This window comes from Micromesistius poutassou, assembly GCF_964030765.1.
Source record: "Micromesistius poutassou genome assembly, chromosome: 19".
Lineage (NCBI taxonomy): Eukaryota > Metazoa > Chordata > Actinopteri > Gadiformes > Gadidae > Micromesistius > Micromesistius poutassou.
The window spans coordinates 12989364-13003653 of NC_140289.1; the positions used below are offsets into that span (position 1 = coordinate 12989364).

The 14290-nt window shown below is 49.4% G+C and overlaps 1 protein-coding gene across 2 annotated transcripts in view; it reads left to right on the forward strand.

Moving 5' to 3' along the window:
* The window catches only part of cad (carbamoyl-phosphate synthetase 2, aspartate transcarbamylase, and dihydroorotase), a 36145-nt gene that overhangs the window by 7713 nt on the left and 14142 nt on the right, over window positions 1-14290 (forward strand). For both annotated transcript variants that reach the window (XM_084484179.1, XM_084484180.1), the window contains exons 9-28: window positions 10-152; window positions 448-579; window positions 1193-1426; window positions 2218-2439; window positions 2639-2827; window positions 3062-3186; window positions 3278-3411; window positions 4017-4129; window positions 4740-4904; window positions 5062-5147; window positions 5308-5554; window positions 5702-5800; window positions 5899-6123; window positions 6571-6753; window positions 7468-7686; window positions 7934-8101; window positions 8388-8570; window positions 10174-10278; window positions 10403-10648; window positions 11350-11431. In XM_084484179.1, coding sequence (XP_084340305.1) covers window positions 10-152; window positions 448-579; window positions 1193-1426; window positions 2218-2439; window positions 2639-2827; window positions 3062-3186; window positions 3278-3411; window positions 4017-4129; window positions 4740-4904; window positions 5062-5147; window positions 5308-5554; window positions 5702-5800; window positions 5899-6123; window positions 6571-6753; window positions 7468-7686; window positions 7934-8101; window positions 8388-8570; window positions 10174-10278; window positions 10403-10648; window positions 11350-11431 — 3300 coding nt within the window. The remainder of the gene's footprint in view (window positions 1-9; window positions 153-447; window positions 580-1192; window positions 1427-2217; window positions 2440-2638; window positions 2828-3061; window positions 3187-3277; window positions 3412-4016; window positions 4130-4739; window positions 4905-5061; window positions 5148-5307; window positions 5555-5701; window positions 5801-5898; window positions 6124-6570; window positions 6754-7467; window positions 7687-7933; window positions 8102-8387; window positions 8571-10173; window positions 10279-10402; window positions 10649-11349; window positions 11432-14290) is intronic.

Genomic DNA, 14290 nt, shown 5'->3' on the forward strand with positions numbered 1-14290 from the left:
CTGCTCCAGTGAAGCAGAGGCTGACCGACCACCTGACCTTCCCCGCGGCGCAGAGGCCGGAGGACTTTGTCCGGCCCAGGAAGGTCCTGATCCTGGGCTCTGGGGGGCTCTCCATCGGCCAGGCCGGGGAGTTTGACTACTCCGGTTCCCAGGTGATGTTCTCACCTCGCAGCTCGTGTGTCACATGACGGCTGCTGGGGGATAACCCTACTGAACGTTCTAGTGAACGGTAGTAACAATAAATTAAGGTTATTTACACACTTTTTTTAAATGTCTATAAATATTTTCACCCTGCCTGCATGTGCAAAATTAAACGTGATTGAATTATTAAAGTTTTCTGATTGAGAACTACTCCCACAATGCAATTGTTGTGGCAGAACCGTTTTGTGTTAAATGTGCGTTTGTTTCAAGTGTACATAAATGTTTCATGTTGTTCTCCTCTTCCAGGCGATCAAGGCGCTGAAGGAGGAGAACATTCAGACTGTGTTGATCAACCCCAACATCGCCACCGTGCAGACGTCTAAAGGCCTCGCCGACAAGGTCTACTTCCTGCCCATCACGCCGGAGTACGTCACACAGGTGAGCCCGGCCAGCCATTGGCTGTTTGAACCGTTACACAGGGTGTCCACGCATCCTTAAAAAGTCTTAAATTCATGTTTCTAAATTTAAGGCCTTAAAAAGTCTTAAATTCGTTAAAAATGTCATATGCTGGTCTTAAATACTGTAACTCAAGGTCTTAAATTTGTCGGGCAGGACTATTTATTTTTTTATTTTTCTCGGGAAGGACACGTAGAGAGGCTTCTTTCTTGCTAGATACTTGGTCAGAAACATGCCGTTAAACTGCACTTGTACTTACAGCTTTTGAACCAGAGAGCACTGAGTATCACCTTATGTTCGATAAACAGACAAAAAGTCAACTTGAATGAGTCTCATTGAGTGACACACATGCTATGCTTGGGTTATAATACAGCGGGATCCCCCCCACCATCGCATGCTTTAGGTCTTAAATTAAATTCAAGGTGGTATTAAAAAGGTCTTAAAAAGTCTTAAATTTGACTTGCTGAAACCTGCAGATACCCTGCGTCACATGACTACATGGTGGCCGTTACACAACAGATTTGGAGATGACGGCGGGCTTGGGTCGTGGGTCCACAGTTTAATGACGCCCCCCCCCCCCCCCCCCCCCCGACAGGTGATAAAGAACGAGCGGCCGGACGGCGTCCTGCTGACGTTCGGCGGGCAGACGGCGCTGAACTGCGGCTGCGAGCTGACCCGGCTGGGCGTGCTGGAGAAGTACGCGGTGCGCGTGCTGGGGACGCCTGTGGCCTCCATCGAGATGACGGAGGACCGCAAGGTGTTTGTGGAGAAGATGGAGGAGATCAGCGAGCACGTGGCCCCCAGCGAGGCGGCCCTCTCCGTGGAGCAGGTGAGGGACACCTGGGTGGTGACGCGTCTCCCGGGGCCGGTAGTGGGAGGCGCACTGGTTACAGTGGGAGAGAATCAGCATCTGGCTGAACCACTGCGTCAGTTGGACACACGCGGTTTGAATAGAGACAATGATGTGGTTTATTGTATTGCCATATCTTTAGTAATATTGCTGTTGCAACGCCTTAACGCGCTTTCCTGCTCTGCCCTTCCCCTTTCTCTCGCTCTCTCTCCCGCTCTCTCTCCTTGTGTGTATAACTGTCTCTCTCCCTGTGTGTCTCTCTCCCTGTGTGTCTCTCTCTCTCTGTGTCTCTCTCCCTGTGTGTCTCTCCCTGTGTGTCTCTCTCCCTGTGTGTCTCTCTCTCTCTGTGTCTCTCTCCCTGTGTCTCTCTCCCTGTGTGTCTCTCTCCCTGTGTGTCTCTCTCCCTGTGTGTCTCTCTCCCTGTGTCTCTCTCCCTGTGTGTCTCTCTCTCTCCCTGTGTGTCTCTCTCTCTCTCCCTGTGTGTCTCTCTCTCTCTGTCTCTCTCCCTGTGTCTCTCTCCCTGTGTCTCTCTCCCTGTGTCTCTCTCCCTGTGTCTCTCTCCCTGTGTCTCTCTCCCTGTGTGTCTCTCCCTGTGTGTCTCTCTCCCTGTGTGTCTCTCTCTCTCCCTGTGTGTCTCTCTCTCTCCCTGTGTGTCTCTCTCTCTGTGTGTCTCTCTCCCTGTGTGTCTCTCTCTCTCCCTGTGTGTCTCTCTCTCTCCCTGTGTGTCTCTCTCTCTCCCTGTGTGTCTCTCTCTCTCCCTCTCCCTCCAGGCGCTGGCGGCTGCAGAGCGTCTGGGTTATCCGGTTCTGGTGCGTTCAGCGTTTGCTCTGGGTGGACTGGGCTCCGGCTTCGCCAACAACGGCGAGGAGATGACCGTGCTGGTCACAGCGGCGTTCGCCCACACCACGCAGGTCCTGGTGGACAAGTCACTGAAAGGCTGGAAGGAGATAGAGTACGAGGTGGTCCGAGATGCCTACGACAACTGTATCACCGTAAGCTTTCCTTTTCTTGAACGCAAAACATTACACATTTCTGTAAGAGGTGGAAAATCAAAATGAAATGAATGTGTTAAATAACCATACCCAATTCATGTCACGTTATCTCAGACCTAAGCAATGTGATGTATATGTATGTCATGTGATCTCATGTATGTCATGTGATCTCATGTCATGTGACTGCTGCTGCCTGCAGGTGTGCAACATGGAGAACATCGACCCGCTGGGCATCCACACGGGCGAGTCCATCGTGGTGGCTCCCAGCCAGACGCTCAACGACTACGAGTACAACATGCTGAGGAACACGGCCATCAAGGTCATCAGACACCTGGGCATTGTGGGAGAGTGCAACATCCAGTACGCCCTCAACCCAGAGTCTGAGCAGGTGGGTGGAGGCTCACAGCGGCCTCTCTGTAGACCTGAACACTGGGGTGAGCGTTATCCTGGGGTGAGCGTTATCCTGGGGTGAGCGTTATCCTGGGGTGAGCGTTATCCTGGGCTTCACTCCTTTATTCTTCCCGGGGTGTTCTAGATGGTTGCAACATGTTCTGTCATGCAGGTTGACTGCATTACAGGTACGAGCCGATAAATAACCAAAGAACCTTTTTTCCTTGTCCAGTACTACATCATCGAGGTCAACGCCCGCCTGTCCCGGAGCTCGGCGCTGGCCAGTAAGGCCACCGGCTATCCTCTGGCCTACGTGGCCGCTAAACTGGGCCTGGGGATTCCTCTGCCTCTGCTGAAGTGAGTCTCCCAGCACAGGAACAACACAAAGCCGTGCGTCTCTCTGCAGGCAGTGTTCAGTGTGATCCTAAACCGTGTTGTTCACCTCCAGGAACTCCGTCACCAACTCCACCACGGCGAACTTTGAGCCCAGTCTGGACTACTGCGTGGTGAAGGTCCCCCGCTGGGACCTCAGCAAGTTCCTCAGGGTGTCCACCAAGATCGGCAGCTCCATGAAGAGCGTGGGTAAGAGGCTCCTAGGCAGCTCCATGAAGAGCGTGGGTAAGAGGCTCCTAGGCAGCTCCATGAAGAGCGTGGGTAAGAGGCTCCTAGGCAGCTCCATGAAGAGCGTGGGTAAGAGGCTCCTAGGCAGCTCCCTGAAGAGCGTGGGTAAGAGGCTCCTAGGCAGCTCCATGAAGAGCGTGGGTAAGAGGCTCCTAGGCAGCTCCATGAAGAACGTCCAGCCCGGGCCTCAAACGCATGTGGGTTTTGATATTTGATGGTATGCGTGGTTTGAGGAAATGCTTATGGAAGCGTGTAGTGAAGCCCTGTGTATACAAACGCATGGCCCACCCTTATGATTTGGTCTCTTAATCACCACTAATGTGGACTAAAACGATGTGAGTAGAAGCCAATTGAAGTCAGAAGTGACTGGATCCATCCCGGGGCCCAGAGAGTTGGTAACGCTGCACCGTGGGCAGTGGCTCTGCTCCGCGATGGCCGCCTCACGCCGTGCAGACTGGACACTCCCAGTGTCTCCTCACTGGGAGCGTCTCCTCACTGGGAGCGTCTCCTCACTGGGAGCGTCTCCTCACGCCGTGCAGACTGGACAGTGTCTTCTCTCTCGTCAGGCGAGGTCATGGCGATCGGCCGGAGCTTCGAGGAGGCCTTCCAGAAAGCTCTGAGGATGGTGGACGAGAACTGTGTGGGCTTCGACCACACCATAAAGCCAGCTTCTGAGTCCGTAAGTAAAAGGGACAAAGTGGTGGAACTCACTTAATGGTCCCTACACCTTCAAAAGAAACACTAAATTGTGGCTAATTCAGCAACAATCATGCTTGCATACTTAGTTTTTTTTACAATGTGCTCTGTATATCTTTTATCTTTTATTTACTATTTTATTTAATTTCCATTTTCTTACTTTTTAATAATATTAATCTATTATTATTATTATATTTAACCAAAAGCCCCACTAGGGACAAGTGTTATATATTAGCTTTGGCTAGAAACACGGATGCAAACATTGACGCTTGTCTATGTCTCTGTATCCGTCCCTATTCAATTAAACCTTAAAGAAGAAGGAAGGCGTTTACAAAGGGTTTCATGTATTTTGCACTTTTGCAACACTTGTTGTCGCTCATGTTTCATGTCACCTATCTATTGGAACTCTAAACATATCATTTATATTGTAACCGTTACTAACTAGTATTTCTGATTACCTTTTGATCGTGTTCTTGGTTCTATGCCTAACTTGCATGTTGCTTTGGATAAAGGCATCTGCTACATGACTTAAACAGTTGACTGATCTTCCACCTGAGACACATCGGGCTGTGGGCTGTGCTTCAACCTGACAGGAGCTGCAGATGCCGACGGACAAGCGGATCTTTGTGTTGGCGTCAGCCCTGAAGGCCGGCTACACGGTGGACCACCTGTACGACCTGACCAAGATCGACCGCTGGTTCCTCAACAAGATGAAGAACATTGCTGACCATGAACGCCTGTTGGAGACCTACAACCAGGTAGCTCATGCCTTGGATTTTGACTTGTTTTAAAATACATTGTAGCATTACTTACGGTTTAAATGAACAACTTTTGGTAACATTCAAGCAGTGATTGTATGCATAAGACATGATGACAGTGTTTAGCCTGATGTGAATGCCGGCCTGTGTTTGTTAGGATGAGAGCACCATCCCCCAAGAGGTCATGCACAAAGCCAAGCAGCTGGGCTTCTCTGACAAGCAGATAGCGTTGGCTGTCCAGAGGTGTGTTTCCATCCTTCTGCCTCGCACGCTTTCATTTTAGTTCAGAGGTTTCCTTGTTTTGCTCCATCTCAAGTAAATACCATGCTTTGCAAGTTTCCACCTATTTCTGACCAATCCCGGTCCCCCGTGCTGACCCACCGAGTTCCCCCTCTTCCTGCAGCACGGAACTGGCAGTGAGGAAGCTGCGTCACGATTGGTCGATACTGCCCGTGGTGAAGCAAATTGACACGGTGGCAGCCGAATGGCCCGCCCAGACAAACTATCTGTACCTGACCTACAACGGCACCGAGAGCGACCTGGCCTTCCAAGAGCCCCACGTTGTGGTGATCGGCTCCGGTGTCTACCGCATCGGCAGCAGTGTGGAGTTTGACTGGTGCGCAGTCGGCTGCATCACGGAGCTGCGCAAAGTGAGGCTTGCATCCAGAGTCTGACTGGTTTATCTTTCAGGGATAGTCTGGGATGAAGAATAGTTTTAATCCATTGATTTGTATCCGGAGGTTTGCTTAAATAACATGAAATGTAACCATTTCTATCCGTGTGGTGGTGAACTGTAGATGGGCTACAAGACGATTATGGTGAACTACAACCCAGAGACTGTGAGCACGGACTACGACATGTGCGACCGCCTTTACTTTGATGAGATCTCCTTTGAGGTATGTCCTGCAGGGTGTCCCTCTGAAGCCATCTGTAGGTAGATCTCTATGTGACACCAGGTGTATCATCGGTAACGATCCTCCTCTGCTCACCCCAGGTAGTGATGGACATCTACGAGCTGGAGAACCCAGAGGGGGTGATCCTCTCAATGGGCGGCCAGCTGCCGAACAACATCGCCATGGCGCTGCACCGGCAGCAGTGCCGAATCCTGGGCACCACGCCAGAGTTCATCGACTCGGCCGAGAACCGCTTCAAGTTCTCTCGCATGCTGGATACCATCGGCATCAGCCAGCCCCGCTGGAAGGAGCTCTCTGACACGGAGGTGTGTAGGTCGGTGGCTGCAGGGTGTCCACTAGGAACCAAACATGGATTCCCTTGACCAGGATTTGGTTGAATGGTGCCTGAGCATGGGAAACATGATCATAACAAACCCAGGTGCAAACTATGGATATTAATTAAAACTGGTGAGTCTATGACGAGAATCTCCTCCTCTCTCCTCCAGTCTGCCCTGAGGTTCTGTTAAGGTCCTCCAGTCTGCCCTGAGGTTCTGTTAAGGTCCTCCTCTCTCCTCCAGTCTGCCCTGAGGTTCTGTTAAGGTCCTCCTCTCTCCTCCAGTCTGCCCTGAGGTTCTGTTAAGGTCCTCCTCTCTCCTCCAGTCTGCCCTGAGGTTCTGTTAAGGTCCTCCTCTCTCCTCCAGTCTGCCCTGAGGTTCTGTTAAGGTCCTCCAGTCTGCCCTGAGGTTCTGTTAAGGTCCTCCTCTCTCCTCCAGTCTGCCATGAGGTTCTGTGAGGCGGTGGGCTACCCGTGCCTGGTGCGCCCCTCCTACGTGCTGAGTGGAGCGGCCATGAACGTGGCGCACACCGACAGTGACCTGGAGAAATACCTGACCAGCGCTGTGGCCGTGTCCAAGGAGTACCCCGTTGTCATCTCAAAGTTCATCCAGGAGGCCAAGGTGAGCTGGAGCACGGCTGAACGGCGGCCCACTGGCTGTTGGGGCTCGTTATCAGAGTTCAGACATCCAGAGTTTCACAAGAGGAGCAGCGAGGCCCTTTGTAATATCACAGAGATGTGCATCAGATTAGCGCTGGCCCAAATACATAATTTCATTCTTCGGATAATCCATAGCTTTTCCGACTCTATATTTCAATATTTCGTAAAGTAAGAAAAATATAAAGGATTTCAGTGTGTATTTTCTATGTCTTAATCGTAGCCGGTGAATATCATTGATGTGGAGTTGCGTTTTATCTTTTAATTTCTACAGTGTTTTAAATAACTCAAAGCTTAACTACAATATAACTGTAATGATTTAATGCTGCATGGACTTCAGTGGCTTTCAGATTCACTCCTTGGTCTCACTCAGTTACAGCAAAGCCTCAATGGAGCGTAAGAGATTCTGAAGACTTGCGGTCTACATTCTGTAGTTTTTATTTAATTGCGTGGCACTAATGTTACAAGACAAATCACAGGTGTTGTTATGGGGGATGGAACGCTGTACAAGGAAAAACCATCAATACTTGTTCCATAATATTATCCATCTTGGACTGGTCCAATACGCTTGCATCATATTTAACTCTTTATAATACACTTTGTGTAGTACCTCGCATACAACTCAGTACTCAAGTACTTCACAGAAAACGTGAGGAAACAGAATACTTAACTTCCACAGGAGATCGATGTGGACGCAGTGGCGTGCGACGGCGTGGTGATCGCCATGGCGGTGTCGGAGCATGTGGAGAACGCGGGCGTGCACTCCGGGGACGCCACGCTGGTGACCCCACCCCAGGACATCAACCACAAGACCATGGAACGGATCAAGATGATCGTGCACGCCATCGGCCAGGAGCTGGCGGTCACAGGGCCCTTCAACCTGCAGCTCATAGCCAAGGTACGCACGCACGCCAATGAACCTTAGCATCACATAACAGATTTGATGAGGTGGAAAATGAATGGATATCAATTTGAAGGAGCTGAATGAGGGATGCTCAGAGGCTGATGTTGCCTGCAGGTCTCAGCTTTTCAACAGAGAGGATCTGTTCCCTATTGAGCGGGGGCCTCCACTGGACCAGTGGGGGCTCTGTGTCCCTCCCGTTTCTTCTCCCTGTGCTGAGTGCCTCTTCACCGTCTCACCTCAGGACGACCAGCTGAAGGTGATCGAGTGCAACGTCCGCGTCTCTCGCTCCTTCCCGTTCGTCTCCAAGACGCTGGGTGTGGATCTGGTTGCCCTGGCGACGCAGGTCATCATGGGGGAGGAGGTGGAGCCCATCGGCCTCATGAGAGGGAAGGGCATCGTCGGAGTCAAGGTAAAGCAACACCTGTCCTCGTCCTGAAGGCTTCCTCTACCAAGTCTAACTCTGCTTTCCTCTGAAGTTCCACAAATGACACTTTAGGTCAATAGCCTATACGACCTTGGGACTGAATGCTGTGTCCTCTCTGTGTCCGTGCAGAGCTGTAGAGGTTTGCATGGGGCGACCCTAGATGGGCCGTTTCATTCTGTACAGTTGCACACTTGCACAAATATCATTCAAAGCCAATAAATACCATGACTGAATCATGGCTCTCCCTCCCTCTCCCGCCCGCCCTCCCCAGGTGCCCCAGTTCTCCTTCTCCCGGCTTGCGGGGGCTGACGTGGTGCTGGGGGTGGAGATGGCCAGCACCGGAGAGGTGGCCTGCTTCGGGGAGAACCGCTATGAGGCCTACCTGAAGGCCATGCTCTCCACCGGCTTCAAGATCCCCAAGAAGAACATCCTGCTGTCTATCGGCAGCTACAAGGTACTGGAGCCTCACCTGGTACCAGTTACAGTACTGGAGCCTCACCTGGTACCAGTTACAGTACTGGAGCCTCACCTGGTACCAGTTACAGTACTGGAGCCTCACCTGGTACCAGTTACAGTACTGGAGCCTCACCTGGTACCAGTTACAGTGCTGGAGCCTCACCTGGTACCAGTTACAGTACTGGAGCCTCACCTGGTACCAGTTACAGTACTGGAGCCTCACCTGGTACCAGTTACAGTACTGGAGCCTCACTTGGTACCAGTTACAGTACTGGAGCCTCACCTGGTACCAGTTACAGTACTGGAGCCTCACCTGGTACCAGTTACAGTACTGGAGCCTCACCTGGTACCAGTTACAGTACTGGAGCCTCACCTGGTACCAGTTACAGTACTGGAGCCTCACCTGGTACCAGTTACAGTACTGGAGCCTCACTTGGTACCAGTTACAGTACTGGAGCCTCACCTGGTACCAGTTACAGTACTGGAGCCTCACCTGGTTACTGGAGTCCGATCCTAGTACCAGCTACAAGGAGTCCTATCGTAGTAGGGTTAGGGTTATCAATCTGTATCCAGTTTTGACAACTCAAACGTACATTTTGTATTTTGGTAAAGCTTTGAGGCAAGATATAATTAAGTTGTCCAAAATAAACACTTTGATGCACATTGATGTTTTAGACTAAAATACATTTGTGGGTAGGTGGAGTCCCGCGTTTGACACGCATTACAATAAGGTCCACACGGAAACCTCCATATATTAAAGGACAATTCCAGTATTTTGAACATTGAGCCCCTTTCTGGTTTGTCTAGGATGAGATAGAGAGGTTGACACCGACATGTTGACTATTGGTCCTGTCTCGGTATTTGGCTCATTTAGAATCGCCCAGCCTGCTTCAGAATGGCTGGCTACAGGCATTCACAAACCTGTCCTTAAAACAACCCTAAACATTTGTTTTCAGAAATGTGCAACTCACCAAGTGGTTAGTGGTGTTTGTTTATGTTCCAAATCAAGTATCGTAGTGAAATACAGTTTCTGTCCTGTTCAAACGTTTAGGATTGTTTTAAGGACAGGTTTGTGAATGCCCGTAACCAGCCATTCTGAAGCAGGCAGGGCGATTCTAAATGAGCCAAATACCGAGACAGGACCAATAGTCAACATGTCGGTGTCAACCGCTCTATCTTATCCTAGACAAACCAGAAAGGGGCTCAATGTTCAAAATACCAGAATTGTCCTTTAAAACTGAAGGAGTTTATAGCTGCATAGCGATGTTTAGAGGGTTTATTAAAATAATCACACAGATCATAGCAGTTGGTCATTTGAAAGTAGTTTTTTTGAGCAGCACACTTGGGTGCAGACATTGACGTCATAAGTGCGATAACAGCGTACATTGAAGCAATATTGGCTTTGAATTATCGGCTCTATTTATCTCTAATACTTTAGAAACCGTAAGAATACGTTAGCTGGTATTTCCTGATTGTTTTTATAATAAAAAATGTAAAAAATGCACACTGGCAAAAATGGGACCTGCTGCACTTATAGACAAAAACAGAGCAACCCTTTTGAGTTTCATTGATTGTCTCTCTCTCTCTGTGTGTGTGTGTAGAATAAGAGTGAGCTGCTACCTACAGTGCAGGCGTTGGAGAGTATGGGCTATGATCTGTACGCTAGCCTGGGCACTGCAGACTTCTACAACGAACATGGAGTTAAGGTAACACAGAACGGTTGTCTGTCTGTTGACGTTGCAGCTCTAAAACCTGGTGTTGAAAGGTGGCAGTGTTGTGTGGACTAGAGTGGCAGCACGTAGCAGCAGGGTGACTGTTGGCCGTCCCCAGGTGAAGGCCGTGGACTGGCCCTTTGAGGAGGAGGTCAGTGAGATCCCCACCAAAGAGAAGCAGCGCAGCATCATGAACTACCTGGAGGAGAACCACTTCGACCTGGTCATCAACCTCTCCATGAGGAACAGCGGGGGGCGACGCCTCTCCTCCTTCGTCACCAAGGGTTACCGGACCCGCCGCATGGCCATCGACTACTCCGTCCCCCTCATCATAGACATCAAGTGCACCAAGCTCTTTGTGCAGGTGAGCTCATGTCGTATACGCCGTCATACTTGTTATGCACATTTGCATTGGAATTTCCAAACTTCCCTACTAGACTCCCCCTTTATACTGTGGGTTACAACATGCACTACCTTACGACCTAAACTGCTGTTTATAATTGAGTATTTCAATTTTTTTACTTATTCCCACACACACAAACAACTGAACCTTGGCCTTGAAGGCCCAGGCCTGACCTTAACCTGCTGTAGGCCCAGGCCTGACCTTAACCTGCTGTACGGTCTGTAGGCCCAGGCCTGACCTTAACCTGCTGTACGGTCTGTAGGCCCAGGCCTGACCTTAACCTGCTGTACGGTCTGTAGGCCCAGGCCTGACCTTAACCTGCTGTAGGCCCAGGCCTGACCTTAACCTGCTGTAGGCCCAGGCCTGACCTTAACCTGCTGTAGGCCCAGGCCTGACCTTAACCTGCTGTAGGCCCAGGCCTGACCTTAACCTGCTGTAGGCCCAGGCCTGACCTTAACCTGCTGTAGGCCCAGGCCTGACCTTAACCTGCTGTAGGCCCAGGCCTGACCTTAACCTGCTGTAGGCCCAGGCCTGACCTTAACCTGCTGTAGGCCCAGGCCTGACCTTAACCTGCTGTACGGTCTGTAGGCCCAGGCCTGACCTTAACCTGCTGTACGGTCTGTAGGCCCAGGCCTGACCTTAACCTGCTGTCCGGTCTGTAGGCCCTCCATCAGATCGGCCGCAGCCCTCCTGTGAAGACCCACATCGACTGCATGACGTCTCAGAAGCTGGTCCGTCTCCCGGGTGAGTGGACTCACTGTTAGGATTAGGGATGTTAACCACTCATTATTTTGTGAGTAGTCGTGTTGGAGTCATGAGTCGACAAATCAATCTTTTTTCAAATCAATCTTTTTTTTTTTTTTCTGCCCCATGGCTGCAGCAGCAGTTGTGGAGCTCAAAGGATTTGCGCTTTCCGTAAACGTTGTCATTGCATCGTTTTTTTCATTAATTTTGCGGTGGTCACTAGTAGCAATGAACGCCCTGTGAGTCAGTTTTGGTGAAAAAAATGCTCTGGTGCTCCTGTTTCACTCTGTTCTGGTGGTCGCTGTACATTTTCTCCAGCTGTCATAGTTTGGCGACATGGCACTCTGTAATCTGGCTCGAGAAATGCGATCAGATCGCGGAACCCTTCCCCTCGACGACACTTATGGGCAGCATATCTCCTAAAAGAAACAAAACATGGAAAAACAAAGATTTTCTGATTTCTTTAGAGTCTAAAGTTTCTTTACAATAGGACTGAGTCAGAGGACTCAGTGTTAGAATAGGACTGAGTCAGAGGACTGGCTCAGAAATACATGCATATCTCTGATGTTTAAACAGCTCTGACATTGCATCAAATACACGTAAGCTCAGCTGTCATATATGGCTACAAAGGGTAGATTCCATAGTATACTCATGACAAATTTCAAGTCGATATCTGAAAATGAAAATTGGATGCATTTGTTTGAAGTTGCCTTTCTGAACCGCAGCCTCTCTACAACGCAGGCTGGGCCTTAAAGGGGTACACACGTAATTTCACAAACATCCGATTGACAGTGGATTTTGACACAGTATGCTTTAGAAACATGGTTGGTGATTGTTTAGTATACCAATTAGGGTAGGCATACCAATTAGGGTTGGGTGATGTCCCCTAAATTGCCAGTTGATGATGTGACGATGTATCGTCCATTGTCCAAGATCTGCTCATGTGTGATCCGTGCAATAGACGGGCAGACGACCGATCTACACGACCACTTTATGCGCCTCGCAGAAGTTAATAGAAATGATGATGAACAAAATATCACAGAGCATAGAGCAGGATTGTGAACGTTTACAATGTCTCATGTCAATTTACAATCTGCAAAATGTGTCTACGTTGGCCGACTTAGTTTTTTTAGTCAGGATATTGATGCTGCGCGCCTCCTATTTGCAACAGAATTTGTTTAAGATATAAAACCATTTAATTTAACACACACGCACTAAAACAGATATTTTCGTTTTGAAATAAATATTTGGAAACGAAAATTCATGTATTCCGCAGAGTGCCTCTCTGGCATTGAGCGGTCTGCAGGACCGCACTCTGCACAGCCAGTCAGTAAAGAAGTGAACGGTCTCCGTCACGTAGGCCTCCGTAGTCAACGCTGTCCAAGCATCGGTGGTGACGGCAACTTTCTCCGTTAAGGACAGGATCTCACGGAGCGAGGCTGCTGCTTCGCTGTACATTTTCTCCAGCAGCACACAGTCAGTTTGGCGACATGGCACTGTGTGATCTACCTCGAGAAATGCGATCAGATCGCGGTAGTCACATCGCTGGCATAGGCTACTGTATTTAAAATAGCATTAGTTATATTTTTAATTTAATTTACAGAGCAATCCCTGCAAAGTTTCTAGGTTAACTATAGAAGAGACTAGGGGGGTTAGTGTGTGTCTGACGGGGGGGGGGGGGGGCGGCATGGCATCACGATGGACGGCTCTCCAGTCAGACTGTCATACTGTCAGTCATACTGTTATACTGTCAGTCATACTGTCATACAGTCATACTGTCAGTAGGGATGTTTACAACTTTTTTGAGTCGCCGTGTCGGAGTCATAAGTCTACAAATCATTATTCAATCAAATTATTATTATTAATAATAATTAATAAGGGCTCCTGCTGGAGCCCTGCGGCTCCAGCAGGAGCGGAGCTCAAATGGTCTGCGCTGTCCTTTAAGACAGCAGCCCGCCTGTCATATTGCAAAGGTTGTGCTCAGAAGCACACCAATAATGCATTTGATGATGATAAACAAAATATCAGAGCATAGAGCACGATTGTGAAAATTTACAATCATGTCAATTTACAATAGGCAAAATGTGTTGGCGTCGGCCGACTCATTTTTAAAATTAGGATATTAATGCTGCGCGCCTCCTCTTTGCAACGGAATTTAAGACATGAAACCATTTAATTTGTTGGACGCGTTGTCATGCACGCAGGCTGCCACTCTGTTGGCTATTATCAAAATTGTATCTCTCCTGTCAAATTGTCAGATTGGAATTTGCTAATAATCTGTCTAAATAATAGTCTGCTGACACTGCTCCTCTTATCGATGCCGTAAGCCTGCGACGAGATGCCCTCGCTGTGATGACAGCGCTCTGTGGCTATGGAGGACTGCATTTCTCCACAGCCTGCGAAGTCCTCATATGCGATCTGAACGACATTAATGCAGAGTGGGCCAAGCTCGTGTTCCCTGTCTCTAGTGTTTTGTGTGCTTTGACCGGCAGTGGGTCTGCTTATAGGTCGGAATGAAGCGGCCACCGATTCTTGACAGGATGGTACTTTATTCACACAACCGGACTCGTTCGTTTCTTCACTAGACTGACATACGCTACCGCTCGCTCTCCTCGCTCGTCCGCTCACTCGCTGCCACACACACACTGCCATTCTCGCGCACACACATACGCTACTCGTAAGTTCATGTTTTTTCCCATCGATTTGAAAGTTAGACTATTAAACATGTTGCATTCTATACGGCCTGATTATGTCATTATTTAAGCTACATAGCCTAATGCCGCTAAGGACAAGATCTCACGGAGAGAGCCTGCTCCTTCGCTGTACATTTTCTCCAGCTGCAGTCATAGTTTGGCGACA